We start from the raw sequence: 25365 nt of genomic DNA on the forward strand, positions 1-25365 counted from the left end.
GGAAATTATATTTGTAAGTTATACAGTTTTAATGCACACAAGTCAGAGCAAACATACTCTGTTTTGTTGTATAAAACAGTATTTCTAAGAACCCTGGGTTACCAAAAATGTTAATACTGTATTAAAGGTTTCCCATATCAATGGGAAAAAAGAGCTAATAGCTAGAGTTTGACTTGTGAAAACAAACATTTCTTTCCTGCAATAGTCAAGTTCAACAATAAGGATTTGTATGTGTTTTTAAAGCTGGTAGTGTACAGCTCGAAAAATCGAAATGGCTGAGCAAATCAAACATTTGATTGTAATAATACTTAGTTCTAGAGCAGGGTTTCTTAATTTTGGCACTAATGACATTTTGGGCCAGATAATTCTTTGTTGTGGGGGCTGTTTTGTACATTGTAGGATGCTTGGTAGTATCCTTAGCATCTACTGGGTAGATTGCTCTCCCACTGTGACAACCAAAAAGTGTCACCAGATTTTGTCACATATTTCCTGGGAGGATATGATCCCACCTCCCATCCCAATTGAGAATTACTGCTCTATTTTTTCCTTCATCTGTTCTGAGAAAGTGCCCATCACTCATATAAAGCAGTAGTGCTGGGCATGTAACAGCTTTTTCTTCTTAAGTTAGTGATCAGTAAAGATAATGTGTAATGCACATTTGTAATTGATTGTCTGCTTCGAGGTATGAAGGTCTAGGAGTCTGTATCCTGGGCCGTGTCTTTTTCCCCCGGCTAGTCAAAATCTGAACATGCCAGCTTTGGGAAGGATGCTCATGGAGCCTCCTTTCCTGGACTTCTCAGTGCCTGTGGGTTGGGTGATATAATTGGGTTGGAAGAAAGGTGGTTTGTGAGATGGAGGTCTCTTTGGGGACTCATTGTTGATGAATTCTGAGTGCACTTGTTTTCATGATCACTGTAGTAAAACCAAAGGAGAGTCCTAAACTCCATGTATAAGTGTTTTGAATATTTGGTAATATATATTTCCATGTTTTGCATTTTTTAAAGCAAGAAAGTTATCTAAATATGCTTTATTGGCTACTGAGAGTACATTTTATGTTTCTTTTTAGTCTCTTATGAAAAGTGATCCTCTTTTCTCCAGTCTTAATGTTTCTTGGTGTTCCATCCAAGTCTCTTTAAGGTTGGGCATGTTATATGGCATCTATAATTCTCAATTTCCTCATCTGTACTATTAGAATAATTACACCACTATGCTGGGATTAAATATGAAGATAATGTAAAGGCTTAACACAATGCATGGAGTATAGTAACTGCTCAGTATGCATATTTAGCTTTTTTTATCATCATACTTGTTTCACAGTTGTGATATCTTTGTGTTATTGTTCTTGAAATGACAGTTATGTAATGATTTCAAACTAACTATGCAGAGAATTCTGGTTGTTTTCTATGTAGGTAACTTTTTTTAATTAAATTGTGCTGTTGACCATAGATGTTGCAGGGGTCTAGTTAGGATTTTAGAAGCCTGGGCAATAGATACTGAATTATTATGTTAGAGAACTTAAAATTAGTTGATGTTGCATAACATCTCTCTCTCTTTCATTTCAGCTCTTCTTTATGAATTGCTGTATGAGAAGGTATTTAAAACTGACGTTAGTAAAATCTTGATGGGACTTGATACTGCTGAAGTAGCTGGTGAAAACAGTGAAATATCAGATTCAGAGGATGACAGTTCCAAGTAAGAATGAATTTAAATTCTAAAATATCTTTATAGTGCCATACAGAGAAATAGTTCAATAAATGTTTGTGCATGGAGTTGCCTGATTTTGAAGGATTATGGTATTGTTAAAATACATCAATTCTGCAGTAAAAGTTCCTTTTTCACTGCCACTAATTTTACTGCCACTAACAGTTCCTTAATATAAATTAAGGAACTGTTTGTTTTGAAAGCTGATGTTTTTGGTTAATGAGCATCTATTTCTATGTAATCTGGATGTGTATATATGGAATAGATTAGGTGTGTTCATATGTGTGGCATTGTAAAATTTTAAGGTTAACTTATCAATTGTTTACATTACCCAGTAAAAGAAAAGAATGGCCATTTTGATTTCCTTGACTTTCTTCTATTGTTTTCTTTCTTAGATAATGCCACCTTCTTTTTTTTTTTTTTACAGTAGATAATAAAAATTCCAAGTTGGAGTGTAGAATGTAATGCCTCTGAACATTTTATTAACTTTGAGTCTCTGAGGCTTGTTTTTCTTTGCCACACAGGATGTAGAGGGTAGTGGTTAAGAGCTTGGGATGTAGTTCAGAACCTGGTTTCAATCCTGGCTTCCTGCCAACTAAGCAGATTTGGGGCAAGTTACTTAAATCCACTGAGAAGCCTCAATTATATAGTCTTATAAAATGAGGATATGTTAGTATTTCCTCAAAGGGCAGGATATATAAGAATTAGTTGAGATCATGTGTAAAGTGCATAGCCTAGTTCCTAGATACAGTGTCCAACATGTATTAGTTTTTATCAACAATATTAAGTTTTATAAGAACCAATCTTATTCCATTTCCAGCAAAGCTAAAACTGCATTACTGCTGTTGTATCTCAAGTAGGAAAGTATCTTACTTGGTGTTTCCTCTATGAAAAAGACATGAAATTAAGCCTTAAGATATCTAATTCTTTACTAAACACTTAAATATACTTTTTTTAAAAATCTGTAATTACAGGCATTTGTTGAATTAAATTTTTCTGACCCTGATTGAAAATTTGATTGGCCACCATTCCTTTGTAAGAAAGAAATGAATCAGGTTGGAATCTGGGTCTGCCATTGTAAGTTTAATGCTGGAATAGACTAACTCTGCACAGGTAGAAATTCTCCATGGTTTTCTCCAGCACCTGTCTGGTTAATACATGTCTTTGAGCATAGGAGATAATTAACCAGGGACGGTGTGCTCATTGTAATCCTGGTTTACTTTTTGTACTGTACTGTTGTAGCCCTTGGAATATGGGAGCCTTTCTGGTTAACTTTTTGCATCATTAAGATTTCTTGTGTCATCTGGCTTAGGGAAGACAAGGCTTCAGTTAGGGAAGAATGTTACATATTCATGGTATGATAGGTAGGCATGGTGTGATAATAAAGAGGAAAGACCAAGGATGTCATTATATTCTTGTGCCTGGATTCTTTTTGCATTCACATTGGTCAGTGTTGAAGTACTGGAAATTATGTGTGCTTTTTTTAGTCTAGACTCTAGTCTTGGGGTGTCTTAAAGATTGCTGCATTTAAGGATATAGACTTGGAAATTGTCCTGAAGACTAGAGATTGATTTATTTAGGAGTGTAGGACAGAAGAGTACAGGTGACTTCTCACCTCATCTCCCACTTTACTTGCTATCACTGTGATCCACCTTGCTACCTCTTGGCTACCCAAGGGTCTTTGTACTCGCTGACTTGTCCCCTCTACCTGAAGTACTAAATAGCCATAAGGTTTGCTGTCTCATTACCTTTAATTCTGTGTTTAAAAAGACCTCTCAGCAAGTTCTTTCATCATCCCACTTTTTATTGAGTCTGTGACTCAACACTGCCATTTGATTTTACCCCTCCTCCCCTGGTAGCACTTATTAGCATTTAGTGTACTGGTTGATTGTAGTTTGTATCTACTCTCACTAGATTGTACATCTTCTTGTACTAGAATATTTTGGGTAATGGGTCCTTATTTATGCATTGAATGTTTTATGAACTCTTACTCTATCCACCCAAATTAAAGTTTGTTTCTGTTTTCTTGCTGATCGGGTCAGTAAGAATTACTGATAAAAGTCTTTGACTTATATGTTATATGTCACACACACACACTTGCACACTCATACACTTTACTAAAACTTGTATGAGCTCATTGGAATATAGCTATAGCTTGACTTTGGTATATAACTCTTGACTTTTGATGTAAGTTAATTGCATGTTGAATAAGTTAATTTCATACTCTTAATTATGTTTATATTTTTTCCTTTGTAGGAGTAAAATAACTGCTACTAATGATGTGAATGGATTTAAAGTTTTGTCAAGTGATCAGGTATTTTTTTTCTAATAGTTTTAACTTGTTCTTTGATACTTGTTCTTTGTTCTTTAACTTGTCTTTTGATACTTGTTCTTGTTCTAAATAAGCTCTTTGATACAAGAGCTTATTTAATTATAGTCTTAATTTTTCCCTCTTTCTGGTACATTTTTTTATTTCTGTTTTTTTTTTTTTAATTTTTTCTTTCTGGTACATTTTCAATAGAGTCAGGAGTATCTACTTGTAAGAAATTTTTCAGCAATATCTTAATTGTTGAAGCTTTCTTCTTTTGGTTTTATTTATTATACATACCTCAAAAAAATGTTTTACAAGCATGTTTGTGTTGATTGGACTCCCTGGCTTTGTTTAGCACCAGAAAAACAGTGGGAACTCTCCAAGCCTTCCTTTGTCTAGAAAGGTTCTTAAGTCACTCAATCCAGCAGTTTATAGAAATGTGGAATATGAAATTTGGCTGAAGTCTAAACAAGGTGAGTTAAAAATCTGTGTTTTTCATAAATTTACTTTGTGGCACTTGAAAATAATTAAATCAACTTGATTTTATACAAATATTGTTTACAGCTCAACAGAAACGTGACTATTCCATTGCTGCTGGCTTACAGTATGAAGTGGGGGATAAATGCCAAGTAAGTGATCGTACAGAAGGACAGATTTTATTTGAAATATTATTTATTAAAATAGGAATTGAGGACAGATCAAGTTTGAATATGTTGTTAATTTCGGATTTCAGAATATATTTTTTCAGGTATACATTTTAATAGTTTTAAATATTTAATGTTTTGACTCATTTGAATGCATTACTAAAATTGTATATATCTACAACCATGGCATCCCATCAGATGGTCTTTAAAAAATAATCCTTGATATTACTTGCTTCAGAGAAGTAACAGTAACATTTTAGATTTCTAGATATTTCCATTACATTTGGCAAATAATGTATGATTTGTTCAAGCTTGACATTAGAGGTCAATTTTTACTTTGTTTATAAAAGTCATCTTGGAAGATTGAGAGGTACATAGTGCTTTTCTGTTGGATTAAGAAAGGAAGGTGAACAACAAGAGGAGTTTTACTCTTTACTTTGAGTAAGCTACTGTTCTGGTCTTAAGTAGGTGATTAATAAAAGAGGAAGTTGTATTAGACCTTGACTTGGAGTGGTTCCTCCCCCCCCTTACCCCTGCTTAGCAGTGTCTTCAGATGTTTTTTTGTTTCACAACTGAGAAGGTGCTACTCACATCTAGTGGATGGAGGCCAGGCATACTGCTGAATGTCCTTTAGTGTACAGGAACTCCACTCCCCCAAACATGCACGACAAAGAATTATCTGGTCCAGTGTCCAAAATGCCAAGGCTAGATAGATTTTTCTATCTAGGTAATTTCCAAAGTCCCTTTTCTGTTCTTTGTTAATGATAAAAATGCTATTTCCAAAATAAAAACATTCCACATACGCAAAAATTAGTTGGAATTGCCTCAAAATGGTTCTCATCGTGTTGCCTTTTAAAAACTACCTTAAAATAGGCATTGACAAACGTTTCTTCTTGACTTATGGGGGAAACACTCATTTCCTTTGTGACAAAGTGGTTTGTGAAAACTGTCTGATTGACTAGGATTGTATCTGCACTTTTGAGAACTTTAAATAGTGTTCTGATTCTGAGGTATGTGAAAGGAGAGGAAGAAGAGGATATGATTCATTTAGGTTCTTCCTTACCAGATTGTCAGAAACTTGCTTTAATTATAGAACAGAACTGTGGAATCTTTGGACAGTTTGGAAGGGAACAAAAGTAAAACCAGGGCCTAGAGCTTCCCTCCTCCTCCTTCCCCTTAATAGAAGATAAGATTGCTTATCTTTCGCTGCATCACTAAAGCTGTGTTACTTGTTATTTCAAATCAAGTGTATTTCCTTTGAGGTTGCATTTGCTTTTGGTAAAACAGATGCTGTTGATAAAGTAGTTGGTAAAGTAGGTACTTGTTTTAGTTTTTTCCTTTTTAGAGTATTTTGTTTCTAATTTCTACTACTTGACTTTTACTTGGATAAAATTTAATTGAAATTTTACTATGAAAACTGCTAGGACTCAAAGATGACTTGTTTACTCAAGTAAGCATATAAGTTACAGTTTAAACTTTTGATAAAAATCAACTTCAGAAAAATCTTTTATTGTTAAGCTCTTGAAGAGAGGCAAGCTATTGTGATTGATAAAGAAGGACACCTTAACTTGAGGACTTTTATCTACTAATACAAGTAGGAGAGGACTCTGAGCCCTGCTGCATGGGGCTTTGGATTCCTGATGCTGCTCCTGGTGCTCCTGGTGCTCCTAGTGTTCCTAGTGCAGTCAGGCAGGTGCCCTGTTCAGTGTGTGTTGTTTGACTACAGAAAGAAACCCCAGGGCTTACTCACAATTGCTCTTGGAAAATGCCAGTTGTATGTTAGAATACAGATAATGGATCTATTTTTAGGGAGAAGAAAGGTCATAGTCAAACATTTTAAATACTGGAAAACTGAGATGATCATAATTACAATAGTTATTCTTGTGTTCCTCATTTATCATATATATGAGGAGCACATGTATTTACCTCATTCCATCTGCATGTGTCCTGTGACTTTGGTATTATTATTAGCCTTATTTTGCATATGATGACGCTGAAGTATGAGAAGTAACTTGCAAGGTCAAACTGCGGGTAAGTAGAAATGCCAGTTCTGGAGTCCTGGGGTATACTGTGCCACAGCCTTGAGTTCAGGATCAGGAAAAGGTGTCTTTCTTGTTTGGAGCCTTAATAGATTGCACTCCTACTTCTTGAACTATTTAGAAAAATAATTTAGAACAATTTTGGAAGGGTAAACAAGTATTTTAGGTAGAGAGGTACATAATACAGAGACAGGTATACAAATATACCCTTTTGAAATGAGTTTTGTGTTTATGGTATACATGTTATTCTTTTTCATTGGAAACAAAATAAAAGTTGAAAACTGATCATTAATGCAAGGAAGCAGGTGGTTGAACTTTCTGGAATTGTTCAACAGGTTAGGTTGGATCACAATGGGAAGTTTTCTAATGCCGACCTTCAAGGTGTTCACTCCGAGAACGGACCACTTTCGGTTGAAGAAGTTGGAAAGAAGTATGTACTGCCCTTCAATGAAGGCATTTACTGTCATTTCCACTTAGCCTAATGTAATCATGAGCATTTCTAAAGGGCTTTGTGTATCTGCAATTCAATTAAAAGTGTTGCCTATGTGTAGAAAAATAAAGTTGTTTAGATCTTTTGAAAAATAGTTTGAATTCACGTTTAGTGTTTCATATGATGACATTTTAAAATAAAAAAAAAACTTGGTTACGGTTTAAAACGTGCCATTCTTTACAAAGGCAGTTTGGGGAAATTGACTGTATTGTACCTGTAAAGTGGGAGCTTTGGAGAATAAGGACCATATGCATTTCTGGTATCACTCAGTACTGCATTGCATATAGTTAGCTTTAAGTAGATGTCAGATGGAGTAGAATTTTATGGTTGACTTACAGTGTTAGTTTACAGCACCTTTTATTTCAGTTGCTGCTGCCTTTATTAGAGGTAACAGTAGTAAGTCACACCTAAACTTTACTATGGAAAGTTTCAGTCATATATAAGGAGCTTAGTGCAGTGAACCCCAACATACCATAACCCTGATTCAGCAGTTGACTGCCCTTGGCAATCTTTTCTAATCTGTTCTCACCAATCCTTTTTAAACATGGAAATAGAAACTATTTCAAAAACTTTCAGACATTACACTACTTCACATAGACATTTAGATGCTTTTGTGAGTCTCTAGCACAGCGAGGACCCCTTCCTTCCCCCACCTGAACGACAGTACCATTGTCACATCTGACAGATAGCGGTCATTCCTTTAATCCCGTGCTTGGATCGTGATTTAACGGCTTTTAATCTTCGGGTTTTTTAGGTTAGAAAATATGCTTTTGGTTTATGTTACCTTGTTTGATTAGAATTATATCTGGATTGCTAAATGACTTTGTAATTTAATTTGTTTTTAATATAAGAATTAAAACTAAAATCTTATCTAATTTGCGAATAAAATTGTTACGCTGAGTACTTAAGTATGATTATAAGTCTTTTCCTTCCTTTTGAAGACACTCGCCGAAGAACCTCAAGCCACCTCCTTCAGAAAGCTGGAACACAGTGTCAGGGAAAAAGATGAAAAAACCTTCCCCTTCTGGACAAAATTTCCATTCTGGTAGGAGCACATCATGTTATTTTTTTGAGGGGAGGGATGATGGTACATGGGGTTGTTCATTATAGGAAAATTATGAGGTGTTTTTGGCTTCTTGTCACAGATACAGATTACAGAGGGCCAAAGAATTCAAGCAAGCCAGTAAAAGCCCCATCAGCACTACCTCCTCGACTCCAGCACCCTTCGGGACTAAGACAGCATGCGTTTTCTGGTCACTCTGCAGGGTCCCAGTCCCAGAAACCCTCCAGTGAGCACAAAAATCTTAGCAGGACACCCTTGCAGATCATAAGGTAACCTCCCTGAAGGCAACAGACTGGACATTAAGGGAGGGGCATTTCTTTCATGTGTCACATTACCTGCTTTTAGTTACAGAATAATATTAAAAGCATTGGTAAAATACTTTGTAAGGATTTCAGTTCTTCATAATTCTCTTTAAACAAATCAAAGTAACTCTGTAGAGTAGTCATATTTATTTTTGAATGCGTTTTTTTCAAATGATTTGGGAGATCTTACCCTAGCCAAATCATATGCTGGCACTTAATAGTTTTCTGGTAGCTTGTAATATAGTATGTTTTAAATACTGAATTTTAAATTGCATTTCTAACTTCCTGGAAGGTGAGGGTGTTTTCCTTTACGTAGGAACTTATATTAGTCAAAATGTTTGGTTTACTTTATTCTAAATTTACATTGTTTGTATTAATGTGTCTAATACTGAATGGAGCTATAAGTTTTAGGTTCATGTAATCATAAATATCAGCATTTTGACTGAATATCCAGATATAAATGAACTTTAGGATCATAATTTCCTGTGCTGTGGATTTTTTAAATTTTTTGCCCTAGTCTCCCTTCCATGGAGTATTTTGTAACCCTTCGTAGGAGCTTCATTTGAGAGAGTGTATCTTAAGTGTAGGCTGTCCTTTTCACGTGAACTTGGCCATGTCTACTGTGGATGCTGGAGTCCTCCAAGGTTACGATGACCAATGCCTTTCTCCAGCTCTCTGAACAGCTAGCTGTACCATCAGCTTATGTGCTTGCCAAGCTCTGGTCTTCAGTTACTTTATTTCTTGCATTTGATCATTTTCCCTTTCTTAACATAACACTTGTCATGTACTTAACACTTTGTAACATAACATCTTGAAGACACTTGTAGGTTCTTAGGCTATATGTTACCAATACTGTGTTAGTTTCCTGCAGTTGTAGCAAGATACCACAGACTCGGTGACCTAAAACAACAGAAACTTATTCTATTAAAAGTCTGGAAGCTAGAAGTCTGAAATCAAGTTGTCAGTAGGGCCATGCGCTCTCTGAGGGTTCTAGGGTAGAATCTGTTCCATGCCCCTCTCCTGCTTCTGCTGTTGCCCACAGTCTGTGGCGTGCAGGGGCATTCAAGGCCCATGGTGGCTGACCTCTCCCAACAGACAGTTTGTGCCATTCATCAACCACTTATGGCTGAAGTCTCCTTGGATGTTGACCAGATTCCACTAGCATCTGGTGGCATCTTATTCAATGCAGGCAAAGTACCTTAGAGGTCTGACTTTCTTTGTGTTTTTTGTTGTTGTTGTTGAAGTTTTAATTAGTCATTTAATGAAACTTTTTAAAAAGATAAATATTGTGCCAAATTAACTTCTTTTTTTAATATATTTTATTGATTATGCTATTATAGTTGTCCCATTTCCCCCCTTCAGTCTCCTCTACCCTGTATACCCTCTCCCACCCATATCCCCCCCTTTAGTCATGTCCATGTGTCATACTTATAAGTTCTTTAGCTTCTACATTTCCCATACTATCCTTACCCTCCCCGTATCTATTTTCAACCTACAATCTATGCTACTTATTCTCTGTACCTTTTCCCCCCTCTCTTCTCCTCCCACTCCCCTGTTGCTAACCCTCCATGTCATCTCCATTTCTGCGGTTCTGTTCCTGTTCTAGTTGTTCGCTTAGTTTCTTTTGGTTTTAAGTGTGGTTGTTAATAATTGTGAGTTTGCTGTCCTTTTACTATACATGTTTTTTTTTATCTTCTTTTCTTAGATAAGTCCCTTTAACATTTCATAAAATAAGGGCTTGGTGATGATGAACTCCTTTAACTTGACCTTATCTGAGAAGCACTTTATCTGCCCTTCCATTCTAAATGAAAGCTTTGCTGGATAAAGTGTTCTGGGATGTAGGTCCTTGTCTTTCATGACTTGGAATATTTCTTTCCAGCCCCTTCTTGCCTATAAGGTCTCTTTTGATAAATCAGCTGACAGTCTGATGGGAACTCCTTTGTAGGTTACTGTCCCCTTATCTCCTGCTGCTTCTAGGATTCGCTCCTTTGTTTTTACCTTGGCTAATGTAATTATGATGTGCCTTGGTGTGTTTCTTCTTGGGTCCACCTTCTTTGGGGCTCTCTGAGCTTCTTGGATTTCCTGGACGTCTATTTCCTTTGCCAGAATGGGGAAGTTCTCTGTTATTATTTGTTCAAATACGTGTTCAATCTGTTGCTTTTCCTCTTCCCCTTCTGGTACCCCTATAATTCGGATGTTGGAACGTTTAAAGATGTCCTTGGAGGTTCCTAAGCTTCTCCTTGTTTTTTTGAATTCTTATTTCTTCATTCTTTCCTGTTTGGTTCTTTTTTTCTTCCTTCTGGTCCACTCTATTGTTTTGAGTCCCAGTTTCCTTTCCAACACTATTGGTTCTCTGTGCATCTTCCTTCATCTCTTTTATGGTAACCTGCATTTTTTCATGTAATTTTCGCTCAAAATCAACCAATTCTGTGAGCTTCCTGATCACCAGTGTTTTGAACTGTGCATCTGATAGATTGGCTATTTCTTGGTCGCTCAAAAGGATGAGCCCTGGGACATTTATCCATTTTTCTGCTTGATACATGTTTCTCTCTCTCTCTCTCTCTCTCTCTCTCTTTCTTTCTTTTTTTTGGTTTGGTTGTTCCTGTTACGGTGAGGGGCGGAGCCTTAGGTGTTTTCTGGGGCTTGGCACTCCAGTCGCTAGATTGTGACGTTGCATGTGTGGGCGGGAACAATGGCGGCAGTTCCGTTCTCCTGAGACCACAGTTCCTTCCTTGGGATCCTGGGCTGCGAGCTCTGCCCTGGTCCACAATCCCCGCCTCACTGGGTCCGCCAGCCGCAGCTCGTGTACTCAGGGACCACCGCTGCGTTCTTGCGCACCCTGGATGGCCCTCGCGCCGAGTTCTCGCCAAGTTTTCCCCGACCTCTGCGCGCCGCCGACCGCGCCCGCCCGGCTCGTCCTCTCCTGCCAGTCTGGATGTACGGGTCTACTTCAACTTCTTGGCTGTCCGACTTCCATTCAGATAAATCCTGTCAGTTCTGGGTGTTATTCTGGCTGTAAATTGTTGTTGTTCTAATCTTGGTTGTGCGAGGAGGTGCGGTGCGTCCACCTATTCCCCCATCTTGCCGGAAGTTGCTAAACATTTATTAATCAGGTTGCCAAAAGTTCTATAATGTCATGGTGTAGTTAAATTAAATATTTTTATTGGCAAAACAGGTTATTTTGTTGAATGTATTCAATACATTTGTTGTCTTTCTTGTGACAAGAATGTTTTATTTGACAGAAAATCTGATCGTGAGAGAGCTGAGGACTTTGATCATGCCAGTCGAGAATCTAACTATTTTGGCCTCTCCCCAGAAGAGCGCAGAGAGAAACAAGCTATAGAAGAGTCTCGGTTACTTTATGAGATTCAAAACCGAGACGAACACGCTTTCCCAGCCCTTTCCGTATGTATAAAAAGATTTTAAAAGTTATTGGTTAGGAATCTCTTTTTAATATACACTTGTCCCTTGAACAACTCATTTGAATTGTGTGGGGCTACTTATTTACAGATTTTTTCCAGTAAATGTAGTGAGCCTTTCGAATCCTCGGATTTTGCATCTGCAGATTCAACCAGTCGCAGAATCTGTGGATGCAGAGGGCTGACTGTGCATTCTTTTATATCATTTTCTGGAAGGAATTTGAGCATCTGTGGATTTTATAATCTGTTTGAGGTCCTAGAACAAATCCCCTGTGGATACAGAGGGACACCTGTGACTGGTTTTGGGGGAGTTAAAAATTACACGCAGGTTTTTAATTGTGTGGGAGGGTTGGCATCCCTGACCCCCATGCTGTCGAAGTGTCAGCTGCAGTTTCTATATTAAACCATAGTTTCTAAGGGTAGATTACTAATTTTTAGACTGAGGGTAATTTTTAGACTACCTTTATGTAATGTGTTATTTTACTATAGTACTTAGAAAACAGAAATCATTTAAGCTAGCACTCAGAGCTGTTTGTCCTTTTTCAGTTAGTGAATGGAAGAGCACAACTACTGTAATAATACGGGGATAGATTTTGTAATTTTTTGGTAAAATGGAGTCATACTCATTATTTTTACTTTATTTAAAATTAAAAAAAATATATATATATTTTAATCCTCACTTCAGGATATGTTTTTTTAAAACTGATTATAGAGAGAGAGGAAAGGAGAGAGAGAGAAACACTGACATGAGAAAGAAACATTGATTGGTTACCCCCTGATCTTGGCCTGACAAGGGATTGAACCCGAAACCTAGGTATGTGCCCTGACCAGGAGTTGAACCCACAGCCTTTCGGTGTATGGGACGATGCTCCGACCAACTGAGCCACCTGGCCAGGGCCATACTCATCACTTTTAGATAGATAATCTGAATCATGTCTTGTCTTCTAGAAAACTCATGCCATGGGGCTGAGATCCCCTTCTCAGCTCTGGGCAGCATTTGCTCAGAGTGCCGGACCAGGAGAGGATGACCTTAAGTGGTAATTTAGCTTAAAAACTCAATCTCTCCCAGTCCCTTTCTCAAACCAGTGAGAAGGTTGGATCTCATGCAGAGCTTACGTGATTAGTTGACAGTAGTATTTCAGTGATAACCCTAGTGCACTGTATCTGCAAATTTGCACATTGGTGCTTCCCCCAGAAAGGACTGTGGCTCTGCAGTGGCCGTTTTTAAAGGTTAGTATGAGGGGTGCTGTTTTTTGTGCAAAGAACATAAGTGTAAGGTCAGGGTGGCCTCCTGAAATCGGTCTATGACCAAAGGTCTGATTGCTTCTAGTTATTAATAAGCCTATAACTGTAGAGTATATAATTAAATATGAACCATAGGTCCTATTTTTTGAAGTTCTAGAAGTAGAAAGATACAGGGCTATGAATTTTGAGACTTAGATGTATGAAGAGTGTGTTTATGGGTCTTAAACACAAAGTATTGGGTTTTGTTCATTTGAAGAGCTCATCAGTCAGTCAGTCATCTTCTCAGAGTAGCAACCCATGTGTCCCGAGGAAGTCATCACACGCGAGTGATAGAAAAGGAAGCCGGCGGAGAATGGATACTGAAGAACGAAAAGATAAAGGTACGTTACTTCATCATTTGAAAGCAAATGCTAGAGATCTGTGTCTGGTTTCCATTGGGAAAAGAACCCGTTTAAAATCATGAAGCAGTTTAATGTCACATGTCTCACTGTTGCAAAGAAACTAATGCAAGCTAAAGCATGTAAACATGAGTTCAGTGTTATTGTGAAAACTGTATTTTTCACTGACTAAACATGATTCAAATAGTGCTTTTGGATTTTCTATCTTTGTGTTTTCTTTTTCTGACTTCAAACCTGACTAGTGGCTGATGGCCATCTTTTTTTTATCTGGATCTGTTACAGACTTGAGCCATGGACATACTCACCTGGATAAGAAGCCTGGGCCAAGCACATTGGAGGTAGACATGAATACTGATTGCATCTTTTCATTTTCCTTAACACTGTGATAATATAGCAGGTAGAAGCAGAAGGAGATAATGTTGGTGACTTCATCATTTTATAACTGTTGGGGAAGTGGAAAAGTAGAGAAAAAAGGGGAAATGATGGTAGTGCTTAAGAAGAATTCACTCACAAATTGTAACCATTTCCTCTAGGGCACGGTATGAGGACCTGTCTGAATTGGTGGAAAGTACCTTTTACTTTCCAGTACTCTGTAGCAGATTGAGATTTTTAAAGGAAGGGTGTGCTCTTTGCAACATGTCCCCAATAAAAATGCCCCAGTAGTTTGATAGGATAAAGATGTGCAGGCAGAGTTACTTATCTGTTGAGGACCAACCAGATGTAATTGGAGAAAAAATAAAGCCAGTTGATAGGGTTCAATCAGGCACAGATAGGGCAAACTATAAAGGCAACTTGATTCCAGAAGATGGGTCTTTGGAATACAAAATTATGCACTCTCTTTTTTTTTCTTCCAAAGAATGTTAGTGATGATAAATGTACAAGAATTTCATCACCATCAAAGTCAAAGAAATTAGAGTGCCCACCTCCTGCAGAACAAGTAAGTGCATTGTGGCATTGATCTGGAGGACTCGATCTCTGGGTGTCTTAGAGCTGTATGTGATCACTTCAGAACTAAACATCTGCATAGGAAATGGGAGGATACATTTTAGCATCATAATTTGGGTACAAATTGTGATTTGTACTATGATTTGGCTATGATTTTTATAATTCTGTTTACAATGTTCTGTTTTTATGGGGTATAATTTTTATATTCACCATTTTTTGGGCATAGAAGTTCATTCTTCTGAATTGATTTTTGAATGTTTTTATTTGGTGCCTTGTGTTAGTTACCTTTGTGATGGGGTAGCTTGACAGTTAGATTTTTGATGGGAAATTAATAATTCCTAGTTCATTTCAAAACTTTTGAGTTGTTTGCATCCTTAACAATTATTTTATAGAAGGTAGGGAATATAATGATTAGACTGTAATGAAGAGATTAGAAAAATAAACATTTAAAGAGCAATACCACCAACTTATAAATTTAATCAGTTTAAACAGCTTAACGATAACCCACAACCTTCCGACCAACTCCATCTGCCAACTTACAAATTTAACAATGAAGGCACCTGAGTCCCAGCAGACATTTTGATTCTTGATCTAACAGGAGTGGGAAAGGGCTTAGCCCTTGACTTTCAGTTAGCATCCTTTATGTCGCTTAGAGAGCATGTAGTTTTGTGATATGTCTGTGTGTGAGGTGCTCCTCTAAGTAACTGATGAATTTATGGTGATTTCAATGATTTTGCTTCCTTGCCTTTCAGATTTAGCATTGGGTTCAAGTTCCTTTTGAGGTTGTTTCTGACTTGACCAGTGACTTCTGTGACTTACGGAGGGCAATCCCTGGTTAGGATCAAATTTGTGTGAAATTTTTAGCAATTGTGTTTTTTCTTTATAAGACCAGAAAGACCATTTATATAGAAATTGCAGTTTTATAACAGGTAGGCACTTCATGGTTCATTTGGTTAAAATGAACTTCTCTTTTTCCACCCCCTCTTCTTGAAGAAGCCAGCAGAACATGTGTCTTTGTCAAGTCCAGCTCCCCTTCTGGTTTCTCCAGAGGTACATCTAACTCCTGCGGTGCCTTCTTTACCAGCCACTGTGCCAGCCTGGCCAAGTGAACCTACATCTTTTGGACCAACAGGTTAGATAAGAATTTTAGAAATCCAGTGAACCATCCAACACAAGCCTTCCAAGTCAGAGACTTCAAATTCTTGAGCAAGAGCTTGATCTCAGAGTTGGGTTAGATGTGTGGAGCCTCAGAGCTTTTTGTGGTCCTCTCTGCTTTGCTCTGCTTCCAGTGTGGGAGAGCCCCCTTCATTTGCTGTTCCTTTCAGAGCTGCCCTCAGCATCCCGGGAGCAAGATATCAGAGCTGGTTATCTCCACTGGTTGCTTTGGTGGTTCTGGTTGCTCAGCACTGACACCACAGTTTGCATTCCCCATAAACCAGCTCCTTATGACACCTCCCCACCCCTGCAGCCCTTTGCCAGGCTCTGTCTGTGTATGTTAATGGGAGCTGCTGTTAGATGATATTGATGCAAAGCTTGTTTCCTGGCCTCCTTTTCTCCTGGGTGTCCAGGGAGGGTCCTTGATTAATATAAAAAGTTTCTTTATACTGCTTAAGTATGCTGCATTTGTACATGATTCTTTACTTTTTACCTAAATGTAAACTTATTTTTGTAGAAATTATTTTCACCATTTTATAGTTTTTGATTCCTTTCCCTTTTTCTTATAGGTGTCCCTGCTCAAATCCCTGTTTTATCAGTGACACAGACTCTCACCACTGGACCTGATTCTGCTGTGTCCCAAGCTCATTTAACACCCTCTCCAGTTCCTGTGTCAATACAGGCAGTTAACCAGCCCTTGATGCCTTTGCCTCAGACACTGAGCCTTTACCAGGACCCACTCTATCCTGGGTTTCCTTGTAATGAAAAGGGAGATCGAGCCATTGCACCACCTTATTCACTGTGTCACACTGGGGAGGACCTGCCTAAAGGTGAGATTCTTCTCCAAGTTCATATTGATTTTCTTTATCAAGTACTGATAGAGATTCACTGAGAAATGTCAGCAGAGGCCAGAGGGCATGTTACCAAGTCAGCCAAAGGACTTACTTGGGAAGGACAGCAGAGGTTTGGCCTTGGCCATTAGTTACTCACTGTCTTTTTCACCTTGTGTTTGATTGGATTATGTTTTTCATATGTTTAGTGGCTGTACCCGTGGCCCCCCCCCCCATATTTTTTTCAAAAACAGCCTAAATCCATTTTGAATTAAATCTTAATAGTGTTAATAACCAGATAACTAAACATTTACTGAGTTTTCTCATCACTACTTATACTGCTTCATGAAAAAATTACCAGGGATGAATATAATGCAGGAGAGCTGTCATACATAGTACTACTGCATGCAATAATGTATAATTTTTAAAGAATTTAAATTTTCTCCCTCCTTCCCTCCCATTTATTTATATTATTATTTAAGCTGTTACAGTTGTTCCCACTTTTGTCCCCAGCCCCCTCCCATCCCCGCAAGCCAGTCATCTTTGTGTAAACATCATCTTTGATTAATCCCTTCCCAGTCTTTCAGCCAGTCCCCCTACCCTCTTTTTTGGCAGCTGTCAGTCTGTTCTGTGTATCTAAGCTTCTGTTATTATCTTGTTTGTTACTTTATTGTGTTCATGAGATTCCACATACGAGATCATGTGGTATTTTTCTTTCACTGACTGGCTTGATTCAATTAGCATAATGTTCTCAAGGTTCATCCATTGCTGTTGTAAAATGTAAGAGTTTCTTCTTTTTTACTGCTGCATTTGTCCCCTTCTCTATAAAGGAATTTTAGTTGCAGAATTTCCTGTTTGTAGGTAAAGTAATACAATAACTATATGATCTGTATGCACTTTACCTGAATTTTGTTGATAATTTCATTAGTCATAGCTTGATGTTTGAGTGTATGGGTAACTGGCTTAATGTCAAATGAATACCTTAGCCGATATGATCCTGTTAGTCTTATTAATGAGTTAGGTTTATATTGATTTTACTCTTAACCCTCGACATTTTTATTTCATAATATTTTAAACCCCACAGAGAAATTGAAAAGAAATACAGGGAACACCTGAGTTTCTTTCATACAAATTTAAATCAGATTTTTTAAAAATCTCAATTTAAGGTATTTTGGGATTTGATAGACAAAAACCTTTTGAACCTGGAATTACTATGGAAATAGATCCTGGTTTTGAATATATTATGATTTTTAATCTATGTTTTACATCACAGGCTAGAGAAAACAATTCCAGTAGGTAAAATTGTCTTTAGAATTACATATTGTTTGAAAATAATGAAAAATGTGTTTGTATAATTTTAGTGAGTGATTATTACGTTATTTGTTTTCAGATAAGAACATTCTTCGATTCTTCTTTAATCTTGGTGTAAAGGTATTTATGTTTTTATCATTTTAAAGTTATTTTTAGTAAGTTAACAGTTTCAAATTACTACTATTCTATCAATAAATAACCTAAGGTTCACTAAATTGCACTATTTTAAGCACTGGCATTTTCAGGGCTGTGTAGTATGTTTGTTTTTGGTAGTGGTTGAGGCTCCAAGTTTTTGCCTGCTCTCCCTTAATTAAGGTCAGTGATTGAGCCCTGTGAGTATACGCAGGAGATAGTCCTGTCCCTGGGCAGCCTGGTGGAAATGCCTTCGGTCGGGGGTTAAGTGAGCCCTCTGGGTTTGAAGTTCTGCTCCATCACTTTTTAGATGTAGAGCCTGGATGACTCATTCAATGTATCTGAGCCTCGCTTTTTCCATTTATGTAATGGGGATAGCATTCTTCTACCTGCCTCAGTTGTTGAAAGGATCAAATGAATATCATGTGGAAAGTACTCCTGTGGAAGGTGGGGTGGTCACTAGTGGAAAAGAGGTATCCTCTGGGAAGCAGTCAGCCGAAAAGTAGCTTGTCTTAGAGAGGCTGGCCCATTCTGTGTCCTTGTCATTCAGTGCTGTGCTCCCTCCTGCCTTGGATTAGATTTTGTAGGTCCTAGCTGTTAAAATGTGAAACGAAGTGCCCTGCTGTAGGCCCCTGACCAGTTCATAAAAGGAGGCTTGGTTAATTTCACCATCTACTGTATTTCATTGCCTAATTTTATATTCACCTAGTTAATGTTGGCTTTTAGTGAAATCGGTCAGTTAGTTGTGTGTTTTTTGGTATTTTCCAGATCCTTCATAGGGAAGGGATTTGGCATACTTCATTTTCAGTATTACCGTTGTCTGATTAGGAGGCTTTTATCTTTGTGCAATGCTCTGCGGTCTCCTGGAACTATGGGATCCTAACCTTGGGGGTCATCTACACTCCTATACCAACATTTTTCTGGTAGTCCAGGGCCAGACCAGTTAGCGAGTTGGCAGGGGGTCACAGGAAGAGCTAGTGGTAGGGCCAGAACACAAATGTAGGTCAAGCTAAAGAGCCAGTGATTGTGATACTGCAAGCTGGAGGTACAAGTGGTTGCTCGTGGTGGTTTTTGAGATCTGTCTGTATCACTCACAATTATTTCTTTCTTTCTTTTTTTTAATATCTTATTGATTATGCTGTTACAGTTGTCCCATTACCCCCCTTCATTCCCCTCCACCCTGTCTGTACACCCTCTCCCACCCACATTCCCCCCCTTTAGTTCATGTCCATGTGTCATAAGTTCTTCAGCTTCTACATTTCCCATACTATTCTTGCCCTCCTCCTATTTTCTACCTACCATCTATGCTACTTATTCTCTGTACCTTTTCCCCCTCTCTCCTCCTCCCACTCCCCTGTTGCTAACCCTCCATGTGATCTCCCTTTCTGTGGTTCTGTTCCTGTTCTAGTTGTTGCTTGGCACTCACAATTATTTCCATGAAGTTATATCCAAAGGATGAAATGAATAGCCATGATAATCTGTGAGTGGGTTCATTATATTGTCTCTCAACATCTATACAGGACGTTGGATTGGTTTCAGGATAGGACAAGGAATGGAGTTTTAGAGCAGTGACTTAATTTGTAATGCCTTTTCATACTGAGTCTCCATGATATAATATTTGGACTGCAGATTATATGGTCTTTGCAGGCATAAGAAACTTATGTTGTGCCCACTCTAAACTTCCTTAACCCTCTTTTTGTTTATTATAACTGTTTTTTCTCTCTTTTAGGCATATAGTTGTCCTATGTGGGCCCCACATTCTTACCTGTATCCTCTGCACCAGGCATACCTGGCAGCCTGCAGGATGTACCCAAAGGTCCCTGTCCCTGTGTATCCTCAAAATCCTTGGTTCCAAGAAGCTCCTTCTGCTCAGAATGAAAGTGATTGTACCTGTACCGATGCACACTTTCCTATGCAGACTGAGGCCAATGTTAATGGTCAGATGCCACAGGCAGAGATTGGACCGCCGACATTTTCTTCACCTCTGGTTATCCCTCCATCTCAGGTGTCTGAAGGTCATGGACAGTTGTCTTACCAGGCTGATCTTGAATCTGAAAACTCCGGGCAGCTTCTTCATGCGGAATATGAAGAGTCACTAAGTGGCAAGAATATGTTTCCACAACCGTCCTTTGGACCTAATCCATTCTTAGGCCCAGTTCCCATTGCACCTCCTTTCTTTCCTCATGTGTGGTATGGGTACCCTTTTCAAGGATTCATAGAAAATCCAGTGATGAGGCAGAATATTGTTCTGCCTTCTGATGAGAAAGGAGAATTGGATCTACCCCTGGAGAATCTGGATCTGTCTAAACAGTGTGGTTCAGTCCCAACAGTAGATGAGTTTCAGGAGAATAGGTGTGAAGACACACAGCACCCTCTCCCTGAAGCAGGTGTGAGTGAGCATGAAGGCCGGGCAGAGCAGTCGTCCCAGACACCTAAGGCAGAGCCGGCTTTGGCTGCCCTCCCTGCTGTCGCAGAAGGAAAGGCTCATCCCCCCACTCAGAATCTAAACAGAGAGAGAGAAGCTGTGCCTGTTGAACCTGATGAGCCTAAAAGGACCATTCCAAGTCTGAAAGAAAAACCAGAAAAAGTGAAAGATCCTAAGACTGCTGCTGATGTGGTCAGTGGGGCCAACTCTGTGGATGGCAGACTGCAGAGACCAAAAGAAGAGAGTTCAGAAGATGAGAATGAGGTTTCTAATATTTTGAGAAGTGGTAGATCCAAGCAGTTCTATAATCAGACGTATGGAGGCAGGAAGTTCAAAAGCGATTGGGGCTATTCTGGTAGGGGAGGGTATCAGCACGCACGAGGCGAGGAGTCCTGGAAAGGGCAGCCCAGCAGAAGCCGAGATGAAGGCTATCAGTACCATCGAAACGGCAGAGGACGGCCCTACAGGGGGGATAGGAGGCGGTCAGGGATGGGAGATGGCCATCGGGGACAACACTCCTGATATCTGTCTCTGCAGGATGTTAGAGCAGACACCTTTTCTTGGGTGAAATGTTTCTAAAGGCTTTAAAAAAATACATTAAAATAAAAACCCAAATCGGAACCATCTCCTCCCCTCCCCCTTCACCCTCGACTCCTATTCTGGACAAGAGATTTTGGCTGGCTGTTTAAAGGGGCAGGTGAATTCCTGGCATTGCCATTTTTCTTCGTTCAAAATCTGTTTATTTATCTGGCGACTGTCCCCATAAAAAGAAAATAAGTTTGTTAAAGTATTTTTTATAAACAGCTTAATATAAATATAGATTTAGTGTTTGGTTTTTTCCTTATAAGCTTAATTTCAAATGTTAGAAATGTGTGTTTATAGTGTTTACTAAAGTGACAAGAAAATATACCATTTGACACATGATAGATTCCAAAACATAACATTGCACCAAATAGAAATGTATATTTTATTATGCAATGCCTTAGTCATAAACTGGGCTCAAACAATTCTTAGGCTAAAACACTGTTGTCTTTTGAAATGCTTCCAACCCAAAGGCCTTTCATCTCAATATCTGTCAAACTTGAATAATGTCTTCTCTTTACTATTACATATAAGGCAGACTATTAACCTGTGTCTTAGAAATGTTGTATATAGTTCTTTTAATATTAATAGGGTATATTTTTGAATTTGGGTATTTGTTGAACTTGAGATCGCATACAAGAACAGATCAATTTAAGAAGTAATAGGAAATGTAATGAAATGGCTGTTTCCACCAAGAATTCTTAGCACTGGTGTATATATGGTGCCTACTCGAAAGAAATGTAGATGCTATGCATTTTGAAAATAATCTGCATCTGTTAAAACTGCAGAAGTTTTTTAATGCCACTTTAACACTAATGCACTGACAGATTTAAATATTTTGTGAAAGAAATGTTAAAAATTTTTAGCTGACAGGTTTCTATAGAGTTACTGTGTTTCGTTTTCTCTTTGCACCATTGGTTATGGGTATCACTTTACATTTGCATGTTCAATTTGTCACAGCTGGAACAAACTATTGTACAAAAAAAGGACGATTGTGACTTCTAGTTCTTTTCTAGAGGATGCTGCTAGAAAGCGGTTTTGCTTTGCATTTCATAGCTTGTTACCCTTCGGGCAACGTGTCTGATCCTGCTTCCTTCAGTCTTCACAGTATTTCACTAGAAGTTCCCTTTGCATGTTGCACTCTGTTCTCAGTTGGAGATGTGACTCTGAATGAACACAGTATTCACTCATCTGTGTTACACTGTACAAATAACTGTAGCTTGTATTTCTCATGTGTACATACTAATGTGAAAACCTGCCCTTTTTTATGTTATCTTTTGATCAGGAAGTTTGAGTGCTATGCAAATAAGTAGTAATTTCTCTTTGCATGCCATGTATTATATACTAAGCAAAATAGATTTTTTTAAAACAAATTACTTTAAAAAGCAAATACAATTCACTTGAATTTGACAAACTGAAACAGATAAGTTTTCTGGGTTCTCTGATAACTCATAGGAATGTTTGGGATGCCATCTAGGCTCAGTGAATCTCCTCTGTACTGTAATAATGGTTATTTTACCTCTGTTGTTTTAATTACCTAATGTCTGTGTAACTGCTGATTTGAGTAGTGATTAGTGTTTAGATGTTTTGTAACATAGGATTTTAGAGAGCACTTTGAGAGATAATATTTTATGATGGTGCTAGGTAAAAACTTTAAAGACTGAGATGGTTGTGTGGAAAAGAAATGCTTGAGAAAGAACCCGTGGAAAGGAATTTGCTGTCACCTTCTGAGCTCGAACATTTGGGGAAGGTGCCATTTTTGTCTTAGTTAACATCAGTAGTTATGGAATGAGATTAGTAGGTCCTTCACTTTCAGCTCATGCTTTTTTAATGTAAGATTAGCTTATAATTTTTTATGAAAATCATCTTTAGATATTATGACCAGATTTAAAAGTTTAATGTAAGTTTAAACTCAGGAGTCCAAAAGAAATAGCTATTTCCAGTGTATTTTGTTTTATTGACTGGGATTTAATCTTCTCAGTTTCTTCTGGAAATGTTGAAAAATTGGATAGGAAAGAATACTATTCATTTCTTCACTGTCACTGTCTTACCTCAGCTGAGAAACAGAATCCTCTGGTTCCTGAAGGACATGCTGATTTGCTTCCTGTTTCCCATGGTTTACCTCCAGGACATGGTGGGAACAGTGCTGAAAGAGAACTTTACAGAAGGTACTTCACTCAGTGACCTCTGGGATAAAAGGAGTCTGACTTTGGATAATTAGTTTAAAAATTAGGAGTCTTTGCATGAAGGTCAGTTCTGTTTTTTGCTTTAGGTCTGTTTTAAATGTACTAGTTTAGGAGATTTTGCCTTATGCTAAGGTCAAACTAGGGCCAAGCAAGCTTTTGTCCTTCATTTTAACTAAGTCATATGGTATGTTGACATGAGATATAATGTTTCTATATAAGAGAAAAATAAACGCTTAGAAGTGAGAATCATTTGTATTTTGAGTTGGAAATTATGGAACTTCACCGTTTTAGGATCATATACATTTTAAAGAACAAATGTTTAGAATGACCAAAGCCCACTACTTTTGGCTATTGCTAAACTTGATTTTTGTCCCTTTTAGTATTGTACATATTTCTCTTCCTCAAGTTCATTTCCCCTCAGATAAATTTTCACGCCTTGCTCCATGTACTCACTGGCAGCAGGATGTTAGCATGTGTGTAATCCTCGTCCTCTTTCCTGGGAAGTGCTGTCTTCACTTTCATGCTGACCTGAGCTCAGACCCTGCCTTGATCTGGCAGGGGTAGGCTTTCCCTAACCACAGTGCGGAGACAGCTTAGTGGATGCAGACTCTGTATATTCTTGCATTGTGTTTCCTTTGTGACTCAAGGTTGAACTAAAATGCCTGTGAACTGCAAACTTGCTTACGATTGACTTGGTGCAATAAAGTTCCTTCTAACCACTTCTGGTTTAGAAAACATTCAGCCATCCTAGAAACTAGCAATATTTATTTATGTCTCATTTATTTTACCTTTAGTTTTAGATGAGGGAACCATAGTCTTTCACTTGTGGGTACTAAGCAAGGTCCATTTTAGTGTAGCTGAAGAGAATGCATATTTGGCTACACTATTTCTGTTTACTATATTTTGCTTCTTATTTAATGTCTAAATGCTATTGTTTAATAATAATGGCTTAGTTCCAGCATGTCAGTTTCAAAGAACTAAGGTTTTGCTACTTGTGTCAGCCTTTTACTCTCCCACTAATTGGGATTTTTTTTTCCCCCTGAAATAAAATTTTAGAAAATCTAGATGAGGGGTGGGTGCATGACTTAATGCTGGGAAACAGCAACTTTGGGGTTGAATTTACTTGAATGGATTAAAATTGCATTGTTACAGAGCTAGGAAAAAATATAAGTATGAAAAATGATAATAGCCTTACACTGAGTACAAATAATACTTAAAAGCATGTGAAGATGTGATCATTCGTGATGTTACTTGTAAAAAAAAAGTATATATATCTTTTGAAGTGTTGAAAGGAAATAGTACTTTATATCTTTATCATATCACTTTTTGTAAGTGTTGAATATATTCCTGTTTATTTTTCTATGTTCTGTTTTGTAGCCTTAACAAGTGTTTCAAACATATCTGAATGTATAAGAGTAAATGCCCTACATGGTGTGATGCTGCATTATATATAAAACTGTGTGCATATATTAAATTTTGTCTGTTGATTCTGCTTGTGATTCTTTGATTCCAGGGTTAACCAAGTAATATAGCATATAATCTTAAGAGGAACTTAGTAAACTTCTAAAAATAAGAGATGATTTCCCTGGTTTTTATCCAATCAGAAGATAATTCTAGTATGTCCAACCAAAAATATCGGATTTATAAACTATGGGGTAGGTACTGTTCTTTTCCCTACTTTATATAATAATAATGAGGTAGGCCACACAATTTACTTAAAGGTCATGCAACTAACTAGTGGTAGAACTTGCATCTGAATGTAGCTGAGGGGCTTTAAAGAAGAGTTTGCTCCGCCTGTTTTTCAGCACCTATGAAATGAAATGGGAATGTAGAATATCTGGGAGTAATTAATAGATTAAATAGCCCCTTTATTTTTTTAAAGTTTTTTTTGAAGAAAAGTAGATCTGAAGTTTTTTAAGGCTGTAATTTCTTAATTGGATCAAGTCACCTAAGAGTTTGGCTAGTCAGTACTTGATTAACCTACTTACTAACATGTACTTTGTCTGAGAATGGTTTCCCCAGAAGGCAGAGCCTGAAACAAAGTCTTCACTCAGGATAAGTGTTTGATAGAAAGGTGATCTATGAACAGGGGCAGCAAGCTGGGAAGGATGAAGAAGTTGGTTCCTCATAGTGGCCAGTGTTTTTAGACTGCCTGAGGCTGCGAGTGAAGTATCACAGAACCTTACA

At 37.9% G+C, this 25365-nt stretch overlaps 1 protein-coding gene across 1 annotated transcript in view; it reads left to right on the forward strand.

Annotated features, from left to right (window-relative positions):
* OTUD4 (OTU deubiquitinase 4) overlaps nt 1-24665 on the forward strand; it is a 41616-nt gene extending 16951 nt beyond the window's left edge. Inside the window, exons 7-21 of the mRNA XM_045831000.1 lie at nt 1563-1692; nt 3958-4015; nt 4368-4485; nt 4577-4641; nt 7031-7125; nt 8127-8230; nt 8331-8517; nt 11793-11955; nt 13471-13594; nt 13895-13950; nt 14469-14549; nt 15551-15689; nt 16282-16542; nt 17933-17973; nt 19715-24665. Coding sequence (XP_045686956.1) covers nt 1563-1692; nt 3958-4015; nt 4368-4485; nt 4577-4641; nt 7031-7125; nt 8127-8230; nt 8331-8517; nt 11793-11955; nt 13471-13594; nt 13895-13950; nt 14469-14549; nt 15551-15689; nt 16282-16542; nt 17933-17973; nt 19715-20932 — 2840 coding nt within the window. The 3' untranslated portion in view covers nt 20933-24665. The remainder of the gene's footprint in view (nt 1-1562; nt 1693-3957; nt 4016-4367; nt 4486-4576; nt 4642-7030; nt 7126-8126; nt 8231-8330; nt 8518-11792; nt 11956-13470; nt 13595-13894; nt 13951-14468; nt 14550-15550; nt 15690-16281; nt 16543-17932; nt 17974-19714) is intronic.
* The last annotated feature ends 700 nt before the right edge of the window (nt 24666-25365 follow it).

The sequence above is a fragment of the Phyllostomus hastatus genome, unplaced genomic scaffold (assembly GCF_019186645.2).
Source record: "Phyllostomus hastatus isolate PE091 unplaced genomic scaffold, TTU_PhHast_1.1 phas_contig_159, whole genome shotgun sequence".
Taxonomy (NCBI): domain Eukaryota; kingdom Metazoa; phylum Chordata; class Mammalia; order Chiroptera; family Phyllostomidae; genus Phyllostomus; species Phyllostomus hastatus.